The sequence below is a fragment of the Paroedura picta genome, chromosome 10 (assembly GCF_049243985.1).
Source record: "Paroedura picta isolate Pp20150507F chromosome 10, Ppicta_v3.0, whole genome shotgun sequence".
NCBI classification, from domain to species: domain Eukaryota; kingdom Metazoa; phylum Chordata; class Lepidosauria; order Squamata; family Gekkonidae; genus Paroedura; species Paroedura picta.
The window spans coordinates 15,793,243-15,816,309 of NC_135378.1; the positions used below are offsets into that span (position 1 = coordinate 15,793,243).

Below are 23,067 nucleotides of genomic sequence, written 5' to 3' on the forward strand. Positions count from 1 at the left end.
GGTCGTTGCCACATCCACTGTGCTGCTGCCTTCCTAATGGCACAAGGGCTCCACACAGCCGCTTCGGTGAACATGGAAGCCCAGCTTGGGTTGTGTTCCTTTTTTGGTTTTGGATAAAGCACAAAGCCAAGCGATCTTTGAAAACCAATGTATTTGAAGAAGTGTTAATTGACACGTGTTGTTAAGTCTCTCTGTTCTCGCTCATACCCAGACGGGAGGTGCCGCTGGACTCAAACTTCATCCTCACATTGGCTTGTTAACACTTGTATTTGTATGATAATTTAGGGCGCTTCACAGATCTTCCTGCTTTAATCCATTCTCAGCTATAATTGCCCAGTGATTCTAACCTGGCACCTACCCCACTCCTTACTTGTAGTGCTTCAGGAAATTCTGTTTCACTGTATCTGAAGGAGTGTCCATGTATGCACACAAAAGCTTATCCCTTGAGTAAAACTTTGTTGGTTTTAAAGGTACCACTGGATTTGAACTTTGTTCTAATTCTATACCGACATTATTTATTTCTGTGGCTACGTGGAGTTTTAGAATTTTTTTTAGAATTCTGTGATTATAGATGGTTAGCCCTTTGTGCATTACTGCAATATATTCCTATAAATATTATTATAAACACTTTATAGGCTTCTTTATGACATGGGTCCTCTTTTTCTTTCTATTCCTGCTGGTCCCTTCCTTTTTGCCATTTTGGAATAAAGCAACGGTACCTTCTAAATTCATTCCGATCTCCGGCTTGCATGAGTGCCACAATCGTGTTGGTGACCGAGGTTCCGATATTGGCTCCCATTATTATTGGAATCGCGAGGCGAACGGTCAAGACTGCAAGAGAAGAGACAGTAAACAGGCTGGAGAATGCCGCAACACCCCGTGCTGAATTGTTTCCCAGTCTTCATGCAATTGCTGGGCTACGGATTAAGCCCTGGGGTGGACTTGGAAGCAAAAATGAATGACGTGACCCCCGCCACTCCATGAACCAGTGCTATAGGGGCCATGGGGCACAGTCCTGGCTAGTATTGGGTGTCAGCTCACTTCCAGCATTGTAGGGATACCAGTCTCCTGGTGAGAACTGGGGATCCCCTGGAATAGCAGCTCATCTCCAGACTACAGACCTCAGTTCCCCTGGAGAAAATGGATGCTTTGGAGGGTAGACTGAGGTCCCTGTGCCCCTCTGAGGTCCCTGTCCTCTACAGGCTCCACCCCCAAATCCCCAGGGTAACCTGTTGTGTATGCAGGCACACAGGTGCTCCTACAGAGGACCAAGCACATGGCCTCTGGTAGGATTGGGTAGACCTGGACTCTAACTGTCTCAGCCACCGTAACAACTAATCAGTTAATCAAGGGATCTGAGCCACCCCGGCCAGCCCCATTATTCTCTGTATGCATATATGTTGTGATCTTAAAGGGGGGGGGGGTGTTCAAAGTGTAGTCGTGGTGCTATTTGTATCATGTACGTTCATAATTAAAAGAACTGCAATGATTCCAGTATAATGTGGTTCTCGAACCCACATATTTTACACAACCCTAGCCCCCATCCTGCACCAGTGAATGGGGGAGAGGGAGTCCTGACAACCCTACTGCAGCTCCACCAATCAGATGAGCTACTGTATCAGCAAAGTTACTGGAACCTGGCTCTGGTTGCTCCTTCTGGCCAGCAGCCCACATGGAACTTTCCCTGCAAGTCCACCTCTGTATTTAGGATGCAAGGTAAGCGAGAGATGCAAGTCCACAGGTGGGACCTGGGAATCCCCTGGAATTCCAGGTCACCTCCAGGCAGCAGAGATCAGTTTCCCTGGAGAAAATGGCTGCTTTGGAGAGGGCCCCCATAGCATTATATTCCACTGAGTTTCCACCCCAAATCCCACCCACTCCTAGTTCCACCTCCAAAGTCTGTGTTTGTTTTAAAATCCCACCAAGTATCGTTTGTCCTAGCACTGGGATGGAGGAAGCCAAAATGGGGCACAATTCCTCATTCTGCACCAGTGTTGTCCATGTTTCACCGTGGCCCTAGAGTTGTGGCATAATTTGTTTCCAACATTTTGTACCTCCTAGTTTATCATAAGAGCCTCTTGTGGCGCAGAGTGACAAGCAGCTGAAAAGTTGTCTGAAAGCTATGCCCATGAGATTTCGATCCCAGCAGCCGGCTCAAGGTTGACTCAGCTTTCCATCCTTCCAAGGTCAGTAAAATGAGTACCCAGCTGCTTGCTGGGGGGTAAACGGTAATGACTGGAGAAGGCACTGGCAAACCTCCCCGTATTGAGTCTGCCATGAAAATGCTGGAGGGCGTCATCCCAAGGGTCAGACATGACTCGGTGCTTGCACAGGGGATACCTTTACCTTTAGTTTATCATGGGCCATTTCAGACTCAGAATGAAGGTGCCTCTCCAGTTTTTGTGCTTGTGCAAATCCCTTGTCAGGAAAACTTACGGGAAGAGGCCACCATACTGACGATGATGGAGGAGGAGGTGCTGGAGCTCTGAACCATCACGGTCACCAGGACACCAATCACGAGTCCCGCCACAGGGTTGGACAACACTGAGCCATCTTTGAAAATGTCTCCTGCGGCTTTGCCTGTGGAGAGAGAATGCCTCTGTAAGTGCAAGATGGTGATATCAGTAAGAGCCAGTCCCAAATTTCCCAGGCCACTTTTATTATGTGTTCATAGTTTGCCTTTTTCAGATGTTCCAGTTGTATGTACGGGAAGCCTATGCATGGTCAACGTGTTGTACGAACAAGAATGACATGCTAATCCAGTGTGCTTCAGCTGAGTTTTTCAGGTTTGTTCAAATTGACCCCTGCCACAAGCAGCCCCACCGCGGCCTTACCAGGCCTCTGTGGAGCTGCCTGGACGGGCGGGAGGCTAGCACCCATTGTATTTTTCCTACAACGGGCTTTTCTGCTAGTATATATTATTAATAAATTCCAAGTTAAACACAATCTTTACCAACCACAGTGTAGTTATAAACAGTACATTTAACAATAATAACAACATACAGAAAAATAACAACATGAACACTGAGTTTTCCAGCGTCTTTAAGCACAAAAGGTAACCTGCTGAAGTCACCCAAAAGCAAAGCACAGTCACGACGAAGGAGGAATGTAATTGAAGGAGGAACATGGATTGGATTGAAGGCAGAACAATGTTTGTGTATCTTTCTGCATATTTTAATGTTGTTGGATGCACTGTTCATAACTATTATGGTTGGCCAAGATCATCTTTGACTTGGAAATTCATTATTAACAAGAGATTCACATCACAAAATAGTTCCCGTTGCTCTCTTCATCAAGCACATGGGATTCCACCTTGGGCACAAGGTGTGCTATGCAAGTGACAAATACAGAAATGTGCGTTTGGAAACCAGGATCCCAAAGACAACCACCCCGTGCTCAGTTAACCTAGGTGTAAGCTGCACGGAGCTTTTATTGCAATTCCAGGTCGATTCAGTCCCTGCCGTCTACGCAGAATGCGATTTCCGTTTGGATTTTGGGCCATTTAAATATTCCCTCTGCAACAGACATGATTGATCCGGAGTGACCCTACCTTTTCTTCGCGATTTCCTGGAGTGCTTTTAATCCTCGATAAATTTTAAAATCGCATGACTAAAAAGGTGCAGCTGCGGAACCTCCAAAGCCCTGATTGGTCAGGGCGTCAGCTCAAATGCTTCTGGTTGTGAAACTTTCCTCCCAAGATGTATTTGTTCTCTTTGTTTCCCTCTGGAATTTGTCTCCCTCTGGATTTGCCTCTTCTCTGAGAAGCTGCTGGCTGGCTTTCTTTGTTCTTTTTTAATGAACTTATTGCAAACCCGGGGAGGGAAGGGGAGGGGTGGCGTTTACCTTCCAGTGTCTGCAATTTAGACCAAGCCTCCTATTTCAAAAGGACAGCTGCAAGCTTTCCCTGTGAGATAGATCAAATTCCCTGTAAATCCCAGAGTGGGAGGCTGGCATTGGCATAATGGGAAAGAAAACACAAGGAGCCGGCTCCCTCCCTGGCTCCGGGCTCCTCCCCCTCCCAGCCTCATTGCAGAGCCTCCAGCTCAGGGGTAGTAAAACTGCGGCCCTCCAGATGTCCATGGACTACAATTCCCAGAAGCCCCTGCCAGCATTTGCTGGCAGGGGCTTCTGGGAATTGTAGTCCATGGACATCTGGAGGGCCGCAGTTTGACTACCCCTGCTCCAGCTGATTCTCCACTGACAGTCAAAGGGAGGAGGAATCCTCCACCCTCCCCGAATCAAGTGCAGAGCACTTTCTGTTTCAAATCGGGGGAAAATAATCAGGAAGACCCGAGCTCAAATCGATCTGAAGTCAACAGGAATAAATAAAGTAAGTGCAGATTCAGCCCCAGGTGAAAAGGTTTCACAGTCAGTGGGGTTGTTCGCCTTGACCTGCAAAGCACCCCCTTTGAGACATCAAAAGGACTTTGTTAAGAGGGAACAAAGCCCACCATTTTCTGATGCTTGTTAATGTTTCTTCATTGCAAAGTTAAAAAATAATTACTCAGTGAGAATGAATAACTTTGGGGATACGGAGGAGGGGGGAGGCCACCACAACGGCAGCTCCGCTGGGTTGAATAGACTGCCTCGGGGTCTGCCCTGCATCGTAGAAATTGGGAAGCTGGATCTTTTGGTGGGAGATGGGGTGGGGGTGGTACGGTTGCCATGTCCAGGTTTGGAAACTCCTGGAGATTTGGGGGTGGAGCCAGGGGGGGACAGTGCCATGGAATCCACCCTCCACTGCAGCCATTTTCTCCAGGAGATCTCATCTCTCTAGTCTGGAGAAAAGCTGTAATTCTAGGGCAGGGGTGGGCAAAGTGTGGCCCTCCAGATGTCCATGGGCTACAATTCCCATGAGCCCCTGCCAGCGAATGCATTGATGGGAATTGTAGTCCATGGACTACACTTTGGAGGGCCACACTTTGCCCACCCCTGTTCTAGAGGATCGCCAAGTCCCACCTGCTGGGTACAATACATGTAAAACAGTTTGAGGAACTAAACAGTCTTCAAAAATATATTGGTCTCCGGTTGTTCTGAATACAATTCAAGCAATCTTCAAGTATGTACAATCTTACTCAGTTGCACACAAAAATAAGGTTACACTCTGGCGGCATCCAGCACAGCCAGTTTCAACTCATTCAAACAGTCTTTCTCAGGACTTTGTATGGATCCAAAAATAACATGACAAGAAACACAACTACTTAAATGTACTAACAAAATGTACATTTGACTTTGGTCTTATTGTTGCGTGTAATTCGGGAAGATGATACCCACTTGAAGTTTTTTTGAATTGTATTCAAAACCACAGGTGACAAATGTCTTTCACAGAAACCAAACCGAAACTGACCAATGGCGTGAAGATCCATTGTTCATGATTGTATATATATTGGCTCCCCCCCCCCCGGGGTTTCTCAGTTCAGTTCTGCCTCTTGTCCCACCATGCCAATCTCACTCTTTTCCGCTGCTCCAGACAGACGAACGTTCTATCTTGATCTACCCTGCAAGGCTGTTGTGTGGATGGCACTCCCCTGTCCAAGCTGCTTGCCCTGCCGCGACCCCTGTGAAAGGGTCGTTCGACCCCCAAAGGGGTCCCCACCCCCAGGTTGAGAACCACTGCCTCAAACGGTTCCTCTTATAGGGCAACTTGCACCGTTTGGCCAAACGTTTCTGTTCGCCCACCTGGAGGCTGGCAACCAAGCTTGCGCTGCTCAAACACAGTGAGCTGGCAAAGGCAAGGATTCCTACGGGAGGTGGTGGAGACTGGACATCAGTCGGTCTGCCAGTTGTATTTATTGAAATAGATTCCTTCTAAGAGCTTTGATCCGGCATGAGGAACTTGCCAGGCTCATGCTACGACCCTCGGAGTTTGGGCCCTCCTCGCTCCCTGGCAGCCATTTTTGATTTGTCCCTGAGCTTGCAGAACCCCCGGGCAGCCACACAGATTGTGAGGAGGGAGCAAAACTATTCCTTTCTGCCTCTTTGAGAGGGTTGCCAGCTCTGGGTTGGGAAATTCCTGAAGATGCGGGCGTGGGGAGAGTGTGGGGAGGCCAGAGTTTGGGGAGGGAAATATCTCAGGGCTACTGCCATCATGCCCACCTCCCATTCAGCTGTTTCCTCCCGTGGAACTGATCTAGGCCGTCTGGAGATCAACTGTGGTCATGAGAGAGCTCTGAGAATCACCCGGCACTCCTGTCAACTGACAGCAGCAGTTATGCAAGAGGCATATTGGGGGGGGGGGGGGGGGGAGAGACTGGGTGAACATTGAGATGTGCACACAATATTTCTAGATTTAGGTCAAGCAGGAAATGTTTGCCTCCTGCAGCTTGTTTTTGACATTTATAGTCAGGACGTTGTAAATTTTCTTAACCAGGAAAAGATCGGATGACATTACAAAATTTATTGGGGGTGCAATAGAGCAGTTTGCCAGTGGAACAGGTTTCCTCAGGAGGGGGTGGGCTCTCTTCCTCTGGAGGTTTTTAGAAGGCCACCTGACTGCTATCCTGCTTCTGTGAAGTTAGGTAGATCGTGAGAGGGTGAGCAGGAAGAGATGAGCCCTTTCTTACATGCCTGGGGAAAGCTGAGTGCCACTCTGGGGTCAGGAAGGAATTTTCCTCCAGAGGGATTCTACCTTCCTTTCAGCGTAGAGCAGGGGTCACTGAGGGAGTGTGGGGGGCAGGAAGTGGTGAATTCCCCAGGGCCCATCCGGCTCTGTGTTTCTGTGTTTCACTGAGTTTTGAGTTGTATGAGCAAATATCACCATTCCCCCCTGGACCTGTGAAAATATTCAGAACAACCCTAAAGGCCAACATTCAGCAAATTTCCTGTCCTCACCAGAAATACCTACTGGGCTAGTGGGAAGAGTGGGAGACAGAAAGATGAAAAGACAGAAAGTCTGCTGACCACCATCCTGTCATACCATACGTACACATTTAAAGTCAATTATACACAGCCCCCTCCAATCCTCTCCACTTCCTCCTTACCACATTGAGGGAGGCAAGCTTTAACTACAAAACCTCATGCCACAAGAAATTTGGTAAATGTTTAGGGGGCAATAGGACACTCTTGTCTTCGTTTTGTCTTCGTTTTGAGTGACTCATGTCTGTGTCCCAGATGAGGCATGTTTGCCATGCCTGACTGGCACCCAAAATAAAAGGCACTGTCTACAATCAAATGGGACTGCTAATCTTGAAAGTCAACACTGTCCTGAAAACCAAAGACATCTTGGCAAAAGAAAAGGGGGGGGGGAGTTTCCTTTTACAGAGTGGTTCTTTTTGAGGCGTGATGCTTTGCTCAGTAGGGTCCCTTGGACAGAATCAAAAGACATCCAATGTTGTTCATGTCCTTGTTTGCATACCTCCAACTAACTGGAAGGCAGAGCTGAGTACATCCAAGGAGCAGATGAAAAAATAGAGGAGACCAAGCAAGAGAATCGACTTCCCGAGGCCTTTGAGCACACAGAGCACTTTGCCTTTCCCATCCAGTTCTGCAAAAAAGTAAGGAAAGAAAGAAAGCAAGTTAAGGTAGAAAGAGAGCACAGCCGTTCCCTGTGGAGTCTGTGAAGTCAAGGCCGGTGCTATGATTTCTGTGGATGATAAACCCGAAGGAATGTCCCTGTTAATAAAACTTCACTGCAGCTAAAAGATCCTTAGGAAACTTTTAAAAGCCCATTTTTTAAATTAAAAAATCACAATTGAGCTAACCTTTTTAAAATGACCCAGGCTTCTTCAACCAGGGTTTCATGAAACCCCAGGGTTTCTTGACAGCCCTGGAAGGGTTTCCGAAATGAGTAGGAGTTAAATAATTTTATATATTTTAAAAACATATATTCTAAACATTTAGCAGGTGATATGACCATATATGACCATGTTGACCTGCCGCCCTTCCCAAAATAGCCAATGATGGCCTGGAGGGGGTGGGAAGGGGAGGGGCCCTGGGAGGGTGTGTCCACAGCTATGGTTCCCATCTGTATTCTGAACTATTGCACCACTTCTGGGGTTCTTTGAAGCCTGAAGAATGGTTCAGGAGTTTCTTAATGATAAAAAAGTTGAGAAAGGCTAACCCAATGCAATACAGTTAATGGCAATTGGTGGAGGGGGGGATCACAACTGAAATTAATACTTAAGGGATTAATACTTAATGGAAAATTGCTCATAGCATTCTGATCAGGAAGGTTATTCCAATAACTGAATTATCATTACTGCGGTCTGATGAGAACAGGAAGGTTCAGTAATAGTTGCCCGTTTTCCCCCTCTATTATTTTTATAATGAGAAGGGCTAACATGGGTGGGGGTGTGGCTTAGTGGGAGAGCTTCTGCTTGGCATGCAAAGAGTCCCAGGGTCATCCCTGGCAGTTCCAGTTACAAGGCTCCGGTAGCAGGTGATGTGCAAGACCTCTCTGCATAAAACCCTGGAGAGCAGCTGCCAGCCTGGGCAGACAATACTGACCCAGACAGACCAAGGGTCTGATTCAGCGGAAGGCGGGTGTCCATGGCATGAACCTGATTTGAATGACTGCACAGGGCAAGTGGTTTGAGACAGGCTGCCTTGGGACAAATGACCTCTCCCTGTTCCCAAAGCAAGTCGTTCCTGCCAAGAGAATAGTTTATTGATGTTTCGCCTGCAGCCCAGACAAACCGGAGTTCTCTTAAGGTATGCAAAATAAACACAAAAGAACAGTGCCCAGTCTTTGGGGCATGGGTGCTGCGAGGCACGTCCAAATTCTGAGCTCTCTAGTCTACAAAACCAGCAGAGGATGTACATAGCCCGGGAGAAGTACACAAGAGTGTTGGCACGTAACAGCCAGGCCCGCAGATGTTCCTGGTGCTGTCCAGTAGAGCAATTAAAACAGTAGAGCAATTAAAACAAAAACATAACATTTTTGTCTTACTAATGGCATAAAAAAAAGATTCAGGTGGGCAGCTGTTTAGCTCTGAAACAGCAGGACTACGTTTGAGTCCAGTGGTGCCTTTAAAGCTACCAATGTTTGGTTCTGGGTAGAAGCTTTCATAGGCAGGCACACCTCTTCAAATCTGTGGTATAAGTAAACTGGGATTCAATAAATTCATGGAGGATAAGTTTATCAGTGCCCACTAGCCATGGTGACTGAGGGGAACCCAAAGCCCAGGAGGAAGGTCTCAGCATCTCTGCCCTGTTGTTGGCTGTCCAGAGGAACTGGTTGGCCACTGGGTGAGACAGGATGCTGGACTAGAAGGACCACTGGTCAAATCCAGCAGTGCTCTTCTTATGTGTTATATTCTTAAGATACTTTCCCTCTCTCCTTGATATTATGGCCCCTCAGGCTTCTGCTCATGGACTTCCTGCAACTCACAGCCTCTCACCTAACTTGGATCAGGAAGAATTATCCACCTGGGAATCTCCCTTTCCCTCTTCTTGTCTCATCCCTCATCCTTGTACTATCTACGGTGTGAGTGTCTTTAGGGAGGAAGAAAGTGGACTGTTGTGATTTCTTGCATTTGACTTACATTTTACTGGTGGTTCTAAGGTTGTAGGCTCTATAACGTGGCTGCCTGTTAATGAATAAGGATTCCACTTGCTTGGAATCCATTGGCTTATGTTATTTCTTTCTCAGAATACTGCTCTGGAATAAAACATCTGTATACAGATCCCTTGTTTACCCTTCTGGAGACTCCTTTCCAAAGCTATCATCCCTTCCTCTGGGTTCAGTTTGGGTATCCCTCTGGGTGACAGAGCAGCAAGTCAGTTTGGGTAACAGGTCTCCTATCCAAGTATAAGACAGCCAGCTTGGTGTAGTGGTTAGCAGTGCAGACTTCTAATATGGAGAGCCAGGTTTGATTCCATGTTCCTCCTCCATATGTAGCCAGCTGGGTGACCTTGGACTCACCACAGCATTGATAAAGCTGTTCTGATTGAGCAGGAATATCCGGACTCTCTCAGCCTCCCCTCCCTCACAGGGTGTCTGCGGTGGGGAGAGGAAAGGGAAGGCCATTGGAAGCCACTTGGAGATTCTTTTGGGTAGAGAAAAGTGGCATATAAGAACCAACTCTTCTTCGACTACTACTAAGCGTTGCCCGGCCCTTGCTTAGCATGTTTTGATTTCTAACATTGATTATTTTATTACCATTTTTATTTAATAATGGGTTGTTGTAAATGTTACAGTCTTCTTATTGCATTGCTTTTAACAGAATAACCTTCCCTGAGTCTTAGCAAAGAAGGCAAACTATAAACGGAGTAAACAGAAAACCAACATTTGGGAAGCAAAAGAAACTGAATGGGGATCGTGGAGAAAGGAAAGATTAAAGCGATCCAGTCATTTCCGAAATGCTTAGTTCGTTACCTGACCACTTGACTCCAGTGCTCTGGAGCACCGGCATATCCCAAGGGTCCTCTTCATTGCGAGGTTCTTGATCAGCTGTCAGAGCAATAGTGGAGTAAGCAGGCAAAAGCTCCATCTGGTTCCCCAAGGAAACTGCCTTGCCTGAGGAGCAAAATCAAACGTTGATACAATTATGGTTGTCGACATATCTGTCGACATGTGGAATGTTATGAACACGGTTTAGAAAAGGGGTGGCCAAACTGTGGCTCTCCGTGGACTACAGTTATCCCGCAGGGGCTCCTGGGAGTTGTAGTCCACGGACATCTGGAGAGCCACAGTTTGACCACCTCGGTTTAGCAACTTAACTGTCTGACTAAGATAAAACACGTTCAAGTGCTGGTGACATCGTCATTTCACACTTCCTTTGAATCGATAGGAGGTAAAGAAGTGCTACTCTGGCTGGATCATGGCCATGGTCCATAAAAGAGCAAGGGCTGTTGTTGATTTACCTTTGAGATTCGTCTCTTCTTTGGGGGGCATGGTTGGACTTTGTTGGGAACAGGGCTCTTCGATATACTTATTCGTCTCTTCTAGTTCAGGCCACGGAGCCATCTTCTGAAATGAAAAGGGGGGGTGGGGGGGAAAGGGTCAACAAAGAAAGACTTCTGAAGTATTTCCATACCCAGTAGAAAGAGAGCTGAGTAATTAAAAGGGAGGGGATAATCCCGGTGAATGAGTGCGTTTTCTGTAAGAGAGCACCTTTGGGACTTATTGCCAAAGAATCTATTTTCATGCAAAAACTCTCTCCCGTCCCCAGCTTTTAGAATACCAGCCTGAGAAAGGATTATTTTCATGTAGGTCTCTCTTCCAATGTCCTTAATGACATTGAAAGAAACATTCCTTTATTACGTGTTTGCTTGTTTGTTGCATTTTTATACTGCCCTCCCACATGGCTCAGGCCAGTTTACAACTTATTATTATTATTATTATTATTATTATTATTATTATTATTATTATTATTGAAAAACAGACAACATTCCCGAACTCATGACATACCCACAGCTTTTGCCTGAATGATTGCTAATTTGCAACACATGGACCACAGTTCATTAAAGATACGATTCAAAAGAGATGTTTTGTTACTAAAAAATTGAGTAATTTAGTTGGTTTTTATACCCCACTTGTCACTACCTGAATGAGTCTCAAAGAACTAAAGATCATGTCATAAAGGGTTTTTCTGGGGGGTTTTGGTCATGGGGGGGATGTTTTTGAAACTGCATCTGTAAACTTTTAGATTCATTCATTTGCCTTAGTCCCTGATCTTTCTGCAAGTCATTTTACAAAGATGCTTCTGATACTATTTGAACAGTGCTGTTTCTACTTATCCATTAGGAGAGAGAAAAATCCTTGCCACTCTTATCACTGAGTCTTATCACGAAGAAAAAAGGGAATGTTCAAAGGCAAGCAAGTATAAGGATTAAGGCATCCCAAAATAGACTGAAAGATTGCCATAACAATTTTTTTGTTTTATATCAAATATTACTGGTTTGAAATTGTCTCCCAATAATGTTATCTTGACTTAATTTAATTACTAAATAAGTACTAATTTTGCTTGTCAGTTTAATCTTCTCTATCCAATTCAAAGAGTCAAGACCAGGTAGAACATCATTAAAAGGTATAATACTGGTTTCTCAGCATTTTGTTTATATCTATAAACGACTGAGAAAGAATAACGTTTCAAGTAGGCTGCCAAATTTACTAATATTAATTAAGAAAGCTGCAACATAAACCACATAAATCAGGTTTAGCTACTGAAATTGAGTCTGATAGAACGTTACGTGCAGATAAACTTTAGAAGTTGAATAGTTGAATTTTTGCCCATGCTTGAAGCTTGCAAACGTTTCAATAAAAATTGATCAAATGCTTTTAATCATTGGTGGAACAGGGGGAAAAAACACTGCTTTTAATTTCCCCCTAATGGCATGAGTCAAACTGAAAAGCTGTATAATATTTGTCATAGATGAACAGCCTAGGGATAAACAGTTTGTTTAGCATTTATGTATTTGGAGGCATCCATTTTTAACCTGTTTGCTAGGATTAAAGTAAGAATTTTACCATCATAGTTCAGTGAATTTACAAGGCCGTAAGAACTCAAGCTGGTGGAAACTTCATCAGGCGTTGGTATAACTATTATTTTTATGCAATCTGGGGATCAGTGGTCTTTGTTGTATAATTCTCATCTATTGTAGCACCCAAGGGGCTTACAACTAAAATGTTGGTAGATCTCTTGTGTAAAACCATTAAACCCAGGATAGTTATGTCTGGGCAATGTTTGAATTGCTTCCTTGCTTTCTTGTAGACCAACTGGTTGATCTCAAAAGGTTTTCTCTTCAGGAAACGTAAGAATATTTCTCTTTGAGAGAAAATTTAATTTATGATTCTTTGAAGAGTACAAATTAGCATAAAAATCTCCACATTCTTGTGCAATTTTGGTAGAAGAAGAGTTGGGGTTTTATACACCATTTTTCTCTACCAGAAGGAGTCTCAAACTGGCTTACAATCGCCTTCTCTTTGTCTCCCCACATCAGACACCGTGTGAAGGAGGGGGGCTGAGGGAGCCCTGACATTACTGCTTTGTGAGAACAGCACTATCAGGGCTGTGACAAGCCCAAGGTCACCCAGCTGGCTGCATGTGGGGGAGTGGGGAATTATGCCCGGCTCACCAGACTAGAAGCCACCACTCTTAACCACTATACCAAGCTGGCTCTTGGCATAGTGGTTAAGCAGAAGTTTCTACAACACCCTACTTAACCTTTATAGAAGAAAATGTACATATTTCTCGTGGTTAGTTCTGTTTGTGAGCTAAGAATGTATTAACTTTATTCCCTAATTTAAAAAAAACCCTCTGACACACAAATATTAAGTTTTTGTTTATATTCTCCGTCTCCAATTCTTCCAAAGCTTTTTTTTTGGTCTTTATATCTTTATATGCTTGAGAACTATGAACTTTTTATGCTTCACCTCAAATAGCTTCAGTTGTCCTGAGTGATTTTGTCTCTCTATTACTTTTCCTCTTTAAGATATGCTGCAGCACTTATTGCTGCTGGAGGCGGCTTTATCGGCCTCTCGTACAGCAATTGAGGAAGCATCGGAGTTATTAATTGAAAGAAAATTTTCCTACGGATCAGCTTGCAGCTTACTCTTAGTTGCTAAATGAGACAATAAATCATTATCTAGGTGCCATGTCAGAAGCTTTCTTGCATTAAATATTAACTGAAGTGCTATAGATGCATGATTTACCCTTGACATTGGCTCAGTCAGGGAACTGTCAAGGAATCTTAACAGTTCTTTGGGTGCTAAAAATAGACCAACTGGAAAATAAGAACTGCCAAACAGAAGGTGTAATCTGGGGCCCTAGGATTCTGTGTGTGCCATTTATCTATTCAATTAAATTGTTTGAATAATGGCTTCCTTGGATGTGGTAAAAATTTGCCACGGCTGATATGTTTGTATCTAAAATGTTGCTCTTTGCATTGAGGTCACCCCCCCCCCCCAATATTCACCTCTCTATAAGCAAAGCATGTAAGAGTTTCAGAATTTTATTTTTATTTGGGGGGTCAAGAAGCTTTGGGGTTTCATTTCAAGTCTAATGTCAACGAAGATTACCTTGTTGTTAGATATCGTTCCTCTAAGGAGGAATCAACTGATGCAGCAACTCTTTTTGAATCCATCACAGTTAACGAATGTGGTCGCTCCTCTGCCTGTAATAGGGCCAGGTGCAACAAGCAGTTTTCCTCATTCATAAACACTGTAGCAGATGAATTTGATTATATTTCATCTACAATTCTTGAACATAAATGAAATTTGCCTTTTTCCCGCATCTCTTAGCACAGGGGTAGTCATTTGCTGGCAGGGGCTCATTGGGAATTGTAGTCCATGAACATCTGGAGGACCACAGGTTGACTACCCCTTTCTTAGAAGATTAATAAGCCTGTTTAATACCTGCAAAAGGGAGCTACTCCGCCAAGCATTTGGTTGAGGTCGAGCTGAACCACTGCTTCCCATGGCCCCCAAAGCTTCTCTCCTACGACAACCACTAGAATCCGCCCAACTCACTGGGCCTCAGGATAAGTTGAGCAGATGCTTTTTGCAGTTTCCACCATTCCACCATGTTATTGTTGTTATCACCTCGCTGGTACTACAAATGGAGCTACCTGTATCATTTCTTGTTTCATGTAAACCACCCTGAGCCTTCAGGGAGGACGGTAAATAAACAAACAAACAAACAAAAACTGAAACAAAAATTATTTCGTTAATTTTAAACTTCAGCTATTTTAAACTTCACAATTAGTTACCTAAACTTGTTATTTTTTTTACTTCTGACCAAAAAGCTGCACAGTTATTACAACAATCCACACTACCTACTTGATTATCCCCTAGACAGAGAAATCAAGCCACCTAACAGCCTGGGACCACTCTGAGGTCCCTGCCTGATGGCCAGGCCACCGTCTGGGGCCACAGGTCACACTCATGACCACCTGGAAGACATCATCTCCATCAGCACAGCACATCAGGAATACAAGCCCAGGAATGATTGTGGCGCCAAGAACTGCTGCAAATTGAGAATCCCCAACTTCACTCCAAGAAATAATTTTGTGATTTACATACTCACATACTACTGTGGATTAATCTACCTGCTTTTGATCTAGGGAATGTTAGCTCACTCTCACATTCCTGTGTTGTTCATCCTGACCCGTGACGTCGCAAGAGTTTTTGTGATGAACTCCCACAACTCTTTTGCATTTGGCTAAAACCCTCAAGGCAGATAGGTTTCAAGGAGTTGAACAAAGTCCTGGCCTGTTCCCTTCTCTTGGGACATTTTATGTAGAGAGGTTGGGACCCAGGGCTCCCCAAAACCCAGAGCCAATCTTATAAGGACTGTCCTTGGACTCCAAAAGCAAGACAAAAACATCCTTCATTTCTCCATTTAGGCCTTAATGCCAATTTAGCAATGGCAATCTGAAACAAACTGGACCAGAGTTAGTCAGCAATGAGTATAAGGTGGGGGGGGGGGGTCCTTACAATTATCTGTAGAGTCCTCATTGGATAGAATGAGTCCTCTCCTGGGTACACTGCAGCCAATAGGAATCATAGACCAGCACTAGCAAGTCAATCAACATGGAAACAAGAGCGTCAACAGAAGCCTGGAAATGGGCACCTGTATTTTAGGTGTGCCAATTTCATTCATTCCTATGTTTTTGACTCTGCACAAAAGCACCAACCTGGATCTTTGCCTATATATCTAATCAACACTGCGTTATCTAAGGAGGGATTGACCCTGCTCCACTTTAGAGAAACAACTGCCCCGTGAGGCTGGTCAGGTACAAAGTGAGTGACTAGCCAAAGGTCAACAAGTAAGCTTCCATGGCAGGATGAAGATCTGAAGTAGGACTCTTGACCCCCTACTCCAGCTGTCTAATATAGCCTTTCCTCAACTTTCCTACCGTTGAGGAGCCTCTGAAACATTCTTCAGGGTTCGAGAAACTCCAGAAGTGGCACAATCATGCAGAATATGGTTGGGAAGCAGAGCTGTGTACATGCTTACCCGGGGACCCTCCCCTTCTCACCCCCTCCAGGCCCATTGTTGGCCATTTTGTGAGAGGGGTAGACATGACCATATATGGTCATACTATCAGATAAATGTTTAACAAATTTTAAAAATATATTAAAAATGAATTTACTCCCACCCGTTCAGGAAACCCTTCCAGGGCTGTCAAGAAACTCCATGTTTTCACAAAACCCTGATTGAGAAAGCCTAATAGCAGACATCTTTACTTTGTTATGTACCTGCTGTCCCATGAGTCAAGGAAAGTTTTTGTGCTTTCCTGTGCACGTCCAGATGGTTTCTTTGCCCTTGAGCACATATGCTTGCTCAGTGGCACATACATGTACATGTGTATGAAATAAGTGCTACTCCAGCATCATACAAAATACCATTATGATGATGACCTGCTCAAATGGTCCTTTTTTGTTTTTGCATTATGGAAGGTAAAGCAACAGATATCTCAGTTTTCTGCCTGGAAACCAGAAGAAGGATTGTTTTTTAGACCCTGCTTTTTACGACCCAAAAGAGTCTTAAAGCGGCTGACAATCACCTTCCCTTTCTCTCCCTGCAAAAGAACTGCTTGTGGTAGGTGGGGCTGAGAAATCTTGGAGAACTGTGACTGGCCCCAGGTCACCCCGCTGGCTTCCTATGGAGGAAGAGTAGGTAATCAAATCTGATTCTCCAGATGAGAGGCTGTCTCTCTTCACCACGACACCACATTGGCATTCTGGACAGGCAATTCATGAAGAGCAGACATTCAGCACATGCAAAGAAAGCCCTAGCATGCATAGAGGTGAATCACTGATTTGGGAGGTTTAGGTATGAAATTTCTGTTTTTCAGCAGCAACCGCAGTCTGTTTACTTGACAAAGGATGCTCATGGCCGAATTTTGAAACTTCTTCAGGCCAAACTGGTTTTGCAATTGAGGAGTTGAGTTTCTTGGTCATGCTGGCTTGTGATGGGACCTTGGGAATGGGCCTTTCTACACATTGATGCTATAATAAATCACTTGGCAACTAGGGCAGATTGGGGGGGGGGGGCAGGAGGGAAGGAGAACAAGCAGGCAAATGAGAGGTCTGTTCAAGCCCCACTTCCTAGTGACTCGAGTACTTGGAAAGGACATGCATGTAGGAAAGTCTGCTGGCTCAGGTAATAAGCAGCTGCATTTGAAAGTCTTGGCTTGTCCTTACTGCCACAATCGCCTCCCAGTTTCACACTGGTTTTCATTTTTTTGTACCCCTTTAATTTGAAAGCTTCCAAACTGGGTCGCTTCACTGGGACAACTTGTTCTCTTTTTTGCACTGTCATGGATGGTGAGCTAGAAACAATGCTCTGCAGTCGCACACAGTTGGGTCGCTGATCCCTCTTTTGTATTTTGCCTGGTTGAGGACAAAGGATGAAACCCTTTGGTCAGGCAGCCGGAGAGCACTGATCCTGGGTCACCGAGTCAATGATCCACCTAGCTGCTAAAGTTACTTAGCTTGGGCAAGATCTAGCCCAAGTCAGGCACTGAACAGTACAAGCTGAAGAGCAGTCCCACCCACCTCAGCCCATTGAAGGAAAGGCTTAGAAGGGTCTAAAGCAGGGGTAGTCAACCTGCGGCCCTCCAGATGTCCATGGACTACAATTCCCAGGAGCTCCTGCCAGCAAATGGACATCTGGAGGGCCGCAGGTTGACTACCCCTTGTCTAATGCATCCCTTTTCAACCTTTTCACCATGGACGTACCGTTGAAATATTGTTCAGGCTTCGAGGTACTTGGAAGTGATGTTTGCTGGTCACACCTCCCTGCCACACACCCCAGAAGTGAGAGGAGCCTGGGCTATCAAAGGTTTAAATGATCGGGGCCTCTTCCCTTCCCACCCCTCCAGGCCTATCGGCCATTTGGGGAGGGAGCAGGTCAACCTGTCCAAATAAGGGTAGAATTTTTTAAATTGACTTACTTGTTTTCTCTTTGCTCAGAGCCCCAAATGGCAGGCACAGAGTGGGAGGGCTCTCCCCAACCGCCATTTTGGAAACCCCTCGTGCCTTTTCAATACCATTGAGGGGCCTCTGCAGTACCATAGAGCAGGGGTAGTCAACCTGTGGTCCTCCAGATGTTTGTGGACTACAATTCCCATGAGCCCCTGCCAGCTGGCAGGGGCTCATGGGAATTGTAGTCCATGAACATCTGGAGGACCACAGGTTGACTACCTCTGCCATAGAGTATCATGGCACCATGGTCGGGAAACCCTGGTCTAACTTTTAGGACTGCACTGCTTATCATGATGAAGGTTTTAAATTTACATTCATTCCCCCACTGAAATTTAAATGTGTTTAAGGTAAAGGTATCCCCTGTGCAAGCACCGAGTCATGTCTGACCCTTGGGGTGACGCCCTCTAGCGTTTTCATGGCAGACTCAATATGGGGTGGTTTGCCAGTGCCTTCCCCAGTCATTACCATTGTTTAGTTTCAGCCCAATAAGTACTGTTGCTTACTTTTATGGATAAACAGGTATTGGGAGCCGGTGCAGGGACCTGACTCAACCCCACCCCAACTCTCAGAGATGAGGTCAGCCAAGGCCCTGACTCACTCACGCAAGCAAGCAACAGGCTGAGCTCAGAGCAGGAAGACAGTACATGGAGAGCCGAGCTGCCTGGGTACTGGAACCTTCTCTCCCTATTCTGAGGCACACCTTAGTAATGAGAATGGGATGGCAGATGGCAGGAAGACCATCAGGGAAAACCTCACAACAGCTTGATGATGATGTTATCCATTCAGTCATGTCCAGTCCTCCGTGATTCTATAGGAAAGTCTTCACCATGTGCCCCTGTCTCTGACTGCTTCTTTCAGTTGGTTCATGGTCATCTCTGTATCGGATTTGATCGTGTCGAGCCAGCGGATCCTTTGGTGACCACGTTTCCTTTTGGCGCTGACAATGCCGAGCATTAATGATTTTTCTAGCGAGTTTGATTGCATGATGTGTCCAAAGTAAGTGAGCTTCAGCAGTAATGTCTTCCCTTCCAATCACATAGTTGGATTGCTCCTCTCTAAAACTATCTTGTTGGTAACTTTGGCTGTCCTTGGGATTTGCAGCATACAGGTTAGCTTCCATGAAAAGTTATAAGCAAAGCAGTTCCTTAAAATGTTTACTTTTTACATAGTTAAACACAGCTTTGTATCACCCTTGCCCTCTTTTTCTCCAGGTTACATGTGCCCAACTCTTTCAACCTTTCCTTGTAGGCTTAGATTCAGTCCCTGAACACCTTCCAACTTGTCAATACCTTTCTTGAAATGTGGCACCCAGCATCAGACACAATATTCCACAGGGGGTCTAACCAATGTGGAATAGAGTGTCCTTCTCTAGATTCTATGATTATTGCAATGCAGCCTAATATTGCATTAGCCTTCTTAGCTGCCATATTGCACTGTTGGCTCATATTCAAGTTATTGTCCACTGGAACTCCTAAGTCCCTTTCACATGCACTGCTATCAAGCCAGAGGTATCTCCCATTTGTATTTATGCATTGCATCATTATTAACATTGATTTTGTTGGCTATGGCCCAGTTTTCTAGTCTTTCCAGATCTCTTTGACTATTAGTCCTTTCCTCTGGGGCAGTGGTCCCCAACCTTTTTATCACCGGGGACCACTCAACGCCAGGGACCACTCAACGCCTTTTACTGAGGTCCGTGGGGGGGGGTAGTTTACTCCTCTACTCTCAACCACTGCCCTAACACTCTCTGATCACTATGGTAATGTTTAAACATCCCTTCAAAATAAGATACAGACATGCCACAACAATGAAGTGTGTTGTAAAGGGCTGGGGGGGATGAAGTAAAGGGCCGGGGGGGGGAGAAGGCATCCTTCGGGGCCCACCTCCAATTAGTCGAAGGACCACATGTGGTCCGCGGCCCACAGGTTGGGGATCGCTACTCTGGGGTATTAGCCATCCCACCCCATTGAGTGTCATCAGCAAATGTCATCAATATTCCCTCCATTGACTCTTGCACATCATCTATGAAAAACTTAAACAATACTGGCCCCAGCAAAGAACCCTGTGGTACACCGCTAGTCATCTATCTCCAAGATGAAGATGAACCATTGATGAGCAACCTTTGGGTTCTATCAGCCAGCCAATTATAAATCCAATAATTTATCCCTTCCTCAGTACTCTACTAGATTTCCCTCCAGCTTTTTCCTTATGGGAAAACACTGAAACAAAGACAATATTAAACACTTCTGCCTCATCACCATCTCCTGAAATCATGACACCATCGTCCCCACAACGAACCCACCACTTCCTTATTTCTCCTTTTGCTACAAACACAGCCAAAAGAAAAAAAGCCCTCTTCTTGTTATTTTTAACTCCCCTGGTAATCATGAGCTCACCCTGGGTCTTAGCTTTTTTAACCTTCTCCCTACATTTCTTGGATTTTTTAAAAACAATTGCTCCTTGGTGATTTCCTCCTTTTACCATTTAATGTTCATGACCCTCTTGAATCCTAACTAATTTAGGAGCTCTGTAGTCTGGAGATGAGCTGTGATTCCAGGGCACCCCCAGGTCCACCTGAAAGCTGGCATTCCTACACACAAAGGACATTGTAGGCCGAGAAAGGGGCAGTAGGGAGGTAAAGAAGTTAGGAATGAGGGAAGGAGCTACTAAGAGCTCCATGAGGTGTGTCCCAGTTTGTTATTTCTATGAGCCATTCCTTGTCTTGGCATAGACAAGCATTTTTGGGAATGCAAGTGTCTCACTTATGGAGCATGATTTTCCCCACATCCACCCTTCTCTGGCAGCCTGCAATGCCCAATGAAATTCTGTTCTTTATGGGGAATTGTACTACCCTTCCCCCATACAAACAGAATTTCGGGGGCATTTTTGGTTGCTCTGGGAAGGGGGAGGCGGGAACATAATGCTCTGCAGGTAGAAATGTTCACAGCCACAGAAGCATCTGGATCCAAGCTCTTCTTTATTTGTTACAGAAATCTTTATGGCAAGAAGTTACTGGGTGTAAACCGTAAAAAGAGCAAGTGAATTAAATATGTTGAAAGAGTGCAGTGGGAGGAAATCTGCTTATGTGACACTTAGAAAATGGGTATGGACAGCAAGCTGGGAACTGTCATTGTTTCCATGCTCCTCAGATGCAGGAAGGCCACTGACGCTATAGGGTGGCTTCAAATTGGCCTTTATTAGGTTCGGGATATACTTGCCACCTTGGGCTGCAGTGAACCTCACCCTTCCCTACACATAGGCTTGTTCCCTGTCCCCTCTTCACTTGTCCACCCAGGACATGGCTGGCCACAGCAGTCTAGGGCCATCTTAACTTGCAGACTTCCCCCTGTGATTCCACTTGTCATTTTCCAGTTCTAGAATGTCAACAGTGACCCTGGCTCTTACAAAGTAACATAAGTTCCTCCTCAAGGAGTCTACGGCACAAATAATCTCACTAGTATCATCACTATATCTTACAATGCTTTCTTGAGTCAGTATCTGAACAGAAATCTTAGATTTTCTAGTACAGGCGTGACATTTTTTTTTAAATGTCCATAGGTCAGTGATCTTCACTCAGTGGCTAAGGAGCTACATGTAGTTCTTGGACATGCCACCTATGGCTCTTGAGAGCACTGTTCTTCTCAACACCCATTTCATGCTCCAGGAAACTGAGCAATTTCTTTAGATACTGGGATAATCTCATCTTTCCTGTGAGCCCAAGACAGAGTTAATAATGGTTTTATTTCACAAACACACAACTTGCTCATGATGATTCCATCGAGATTGTGGAGGCGTAGGGCTACTGCGTAGGAACTTAGGTCAAAGTATGCAATTGATGCAGAGGCAGAAGGGAGAAGAGCCATGTAGAATGAACAACCCATAAGACAAAACTGCTTGCAAGGAGGAAATTTAGCACACAGGGAGGTTCTAACACTCTTCTCCTGCAGAACTACCACCAGTCAACCTTGAGCCATCAAAGTGCAGATTGAGGAAGGGTTTCGGCCTCCCCTCCCCTTCATCCTCGTCAAAAACAATTTGGGAGGAAGGAATATTCAATCCTTTATGGATAGCTATGCTTTTTTTTGGGGGGGGGGTTTGCTGTCAAGTCACAGTTTACTTATGATGACTCCATAGTTTTTCAAGCGAAAAGACTCAATAGAGTTTTCAAGGCAAGAGATGTTCAGAGATGGTTTGCTGTTGTGTCATGACCCTGGTCTTCCTGGGTGGTCTTCCATCCCAATACTAACCAGGGCTGATCAGCTTAGCTTCTAAGATCTGAGAAGATTGGGCTACCCAGGTCACCTGTGAACGTGCCTGTGAGTTTTCCCAGTGGGAAAATTCGTGTGTGTCTAGCACCACTGCAGCTATCTGAAAGCCGAACCTAGACTGATCTCATCAGAGTCTGGAAGCTAGGCAGGAGTGGTCGTGGTAAGTCCTTGGATGGGAAATGACCAAGGAAGATTAGAGCTGCTATGCAGTGGAAGGCAAAGGCTCATCTCTTGCCAGGAACAACTCATCTGCCTGCCTGCCTGCCTACCTACTTACCTATTTTAAGATTTATATGCTGCCCTTCCCTGCAGGCTCAGGGTAGCTCACAACATTCCATATACTTGTAAAATACTTTAAAACCAGTCCAATTAAGACAGAAACCATATCAAAATTGGGGGGACGGAACATAAAGGGCATTTTGATGTTAAAAATTCCTAGAATTAAAAATGGCAGCTGGTAGTTTGGATGGTCATTTAAGTTTGTTAGATCCTTTTGGTAGGTAGGCCAGAAGCCGTCTGAGAAAATGTGATGCCTCAACCACATGCCTGCCAGAATAGCTCTGTTTTACAGGCCCTGCGGACGTAGGGCCCCAACGTTGCCGTGAGTCAGTTGCAACATGAAGGCACAAAAGTATTATTCTTAGGTCAACTGCGGGCAGGAAAAACAATGCAGGGGGGCCTACCATAATGACAATCTGAACTGGGCACTGCATACATACCAATGCCATGTGTTATGTATATTTTATTAATGATGTGTAGCTTCTGTATAAAGAGCCTCTTGTGGCGCAGAGTGGTAAGGCAGCCGTCTGAAAGCTTTGCCCATAAGGCTGGGAGTTCAATCCCAGCAGCCGGCTCAAGGTTGACTCAGCCTTCCATCCTTCCGAGGTCGGTAAAATGAGTACCCAGCTTCCTGGGGGGGTAAACGGT

General features: G+C 45.2%; 1 protein-coding gene across 9 annotated transcripts in view; it reads right to left on the minus strand.

Moving 5' to 3' along the window:
• SLC34A2 (solute carrier family 34 member 2) overlaps positions 1 to 23,067 on the minus strand; it is a 63,195-nt gene that overhangs the window by 19,119 nt on the left and 21,009 nt on the right. For 7 of the 9 annotated variants that reach the window (XM_077301492.1, XM_077301493.1, XM_077301494.1 and 4 more), the window contains 5 exons: positions 10,804 to 10,909; positions 10,316 to 10,456; positions 7,355 to 7,483; positions 2,437 to 2,580; positions 720 to 831 (listed from right to left, as the gene is read on the minus strand). In XM_077301492.1, coding sequence (XP_077157607.1) covers positions 720 to 831; positions 2,437 to 2,580; positions 7,355 to 7,483; positions 10,316 to 10,456; positions 10,804 to 10,906 — 629 coding nt within the window. In that variant the 5' untranslated portion in view covers positions 10,907 to 10,909. Of the gene's footprint in view, positions 1 to 719; positions 832 to 2,436; positions 2,581 to 7,354; positions 7,484 to 10,315; positions 10,457 to 10,803; positions 10,910 to 13,960; positions 13,982 to 23,067 lie in introns of those variants that run through there. The other 2 variants (XM_077301499.1, XM_077301500.1) reach the window with 2 other exon arrangements.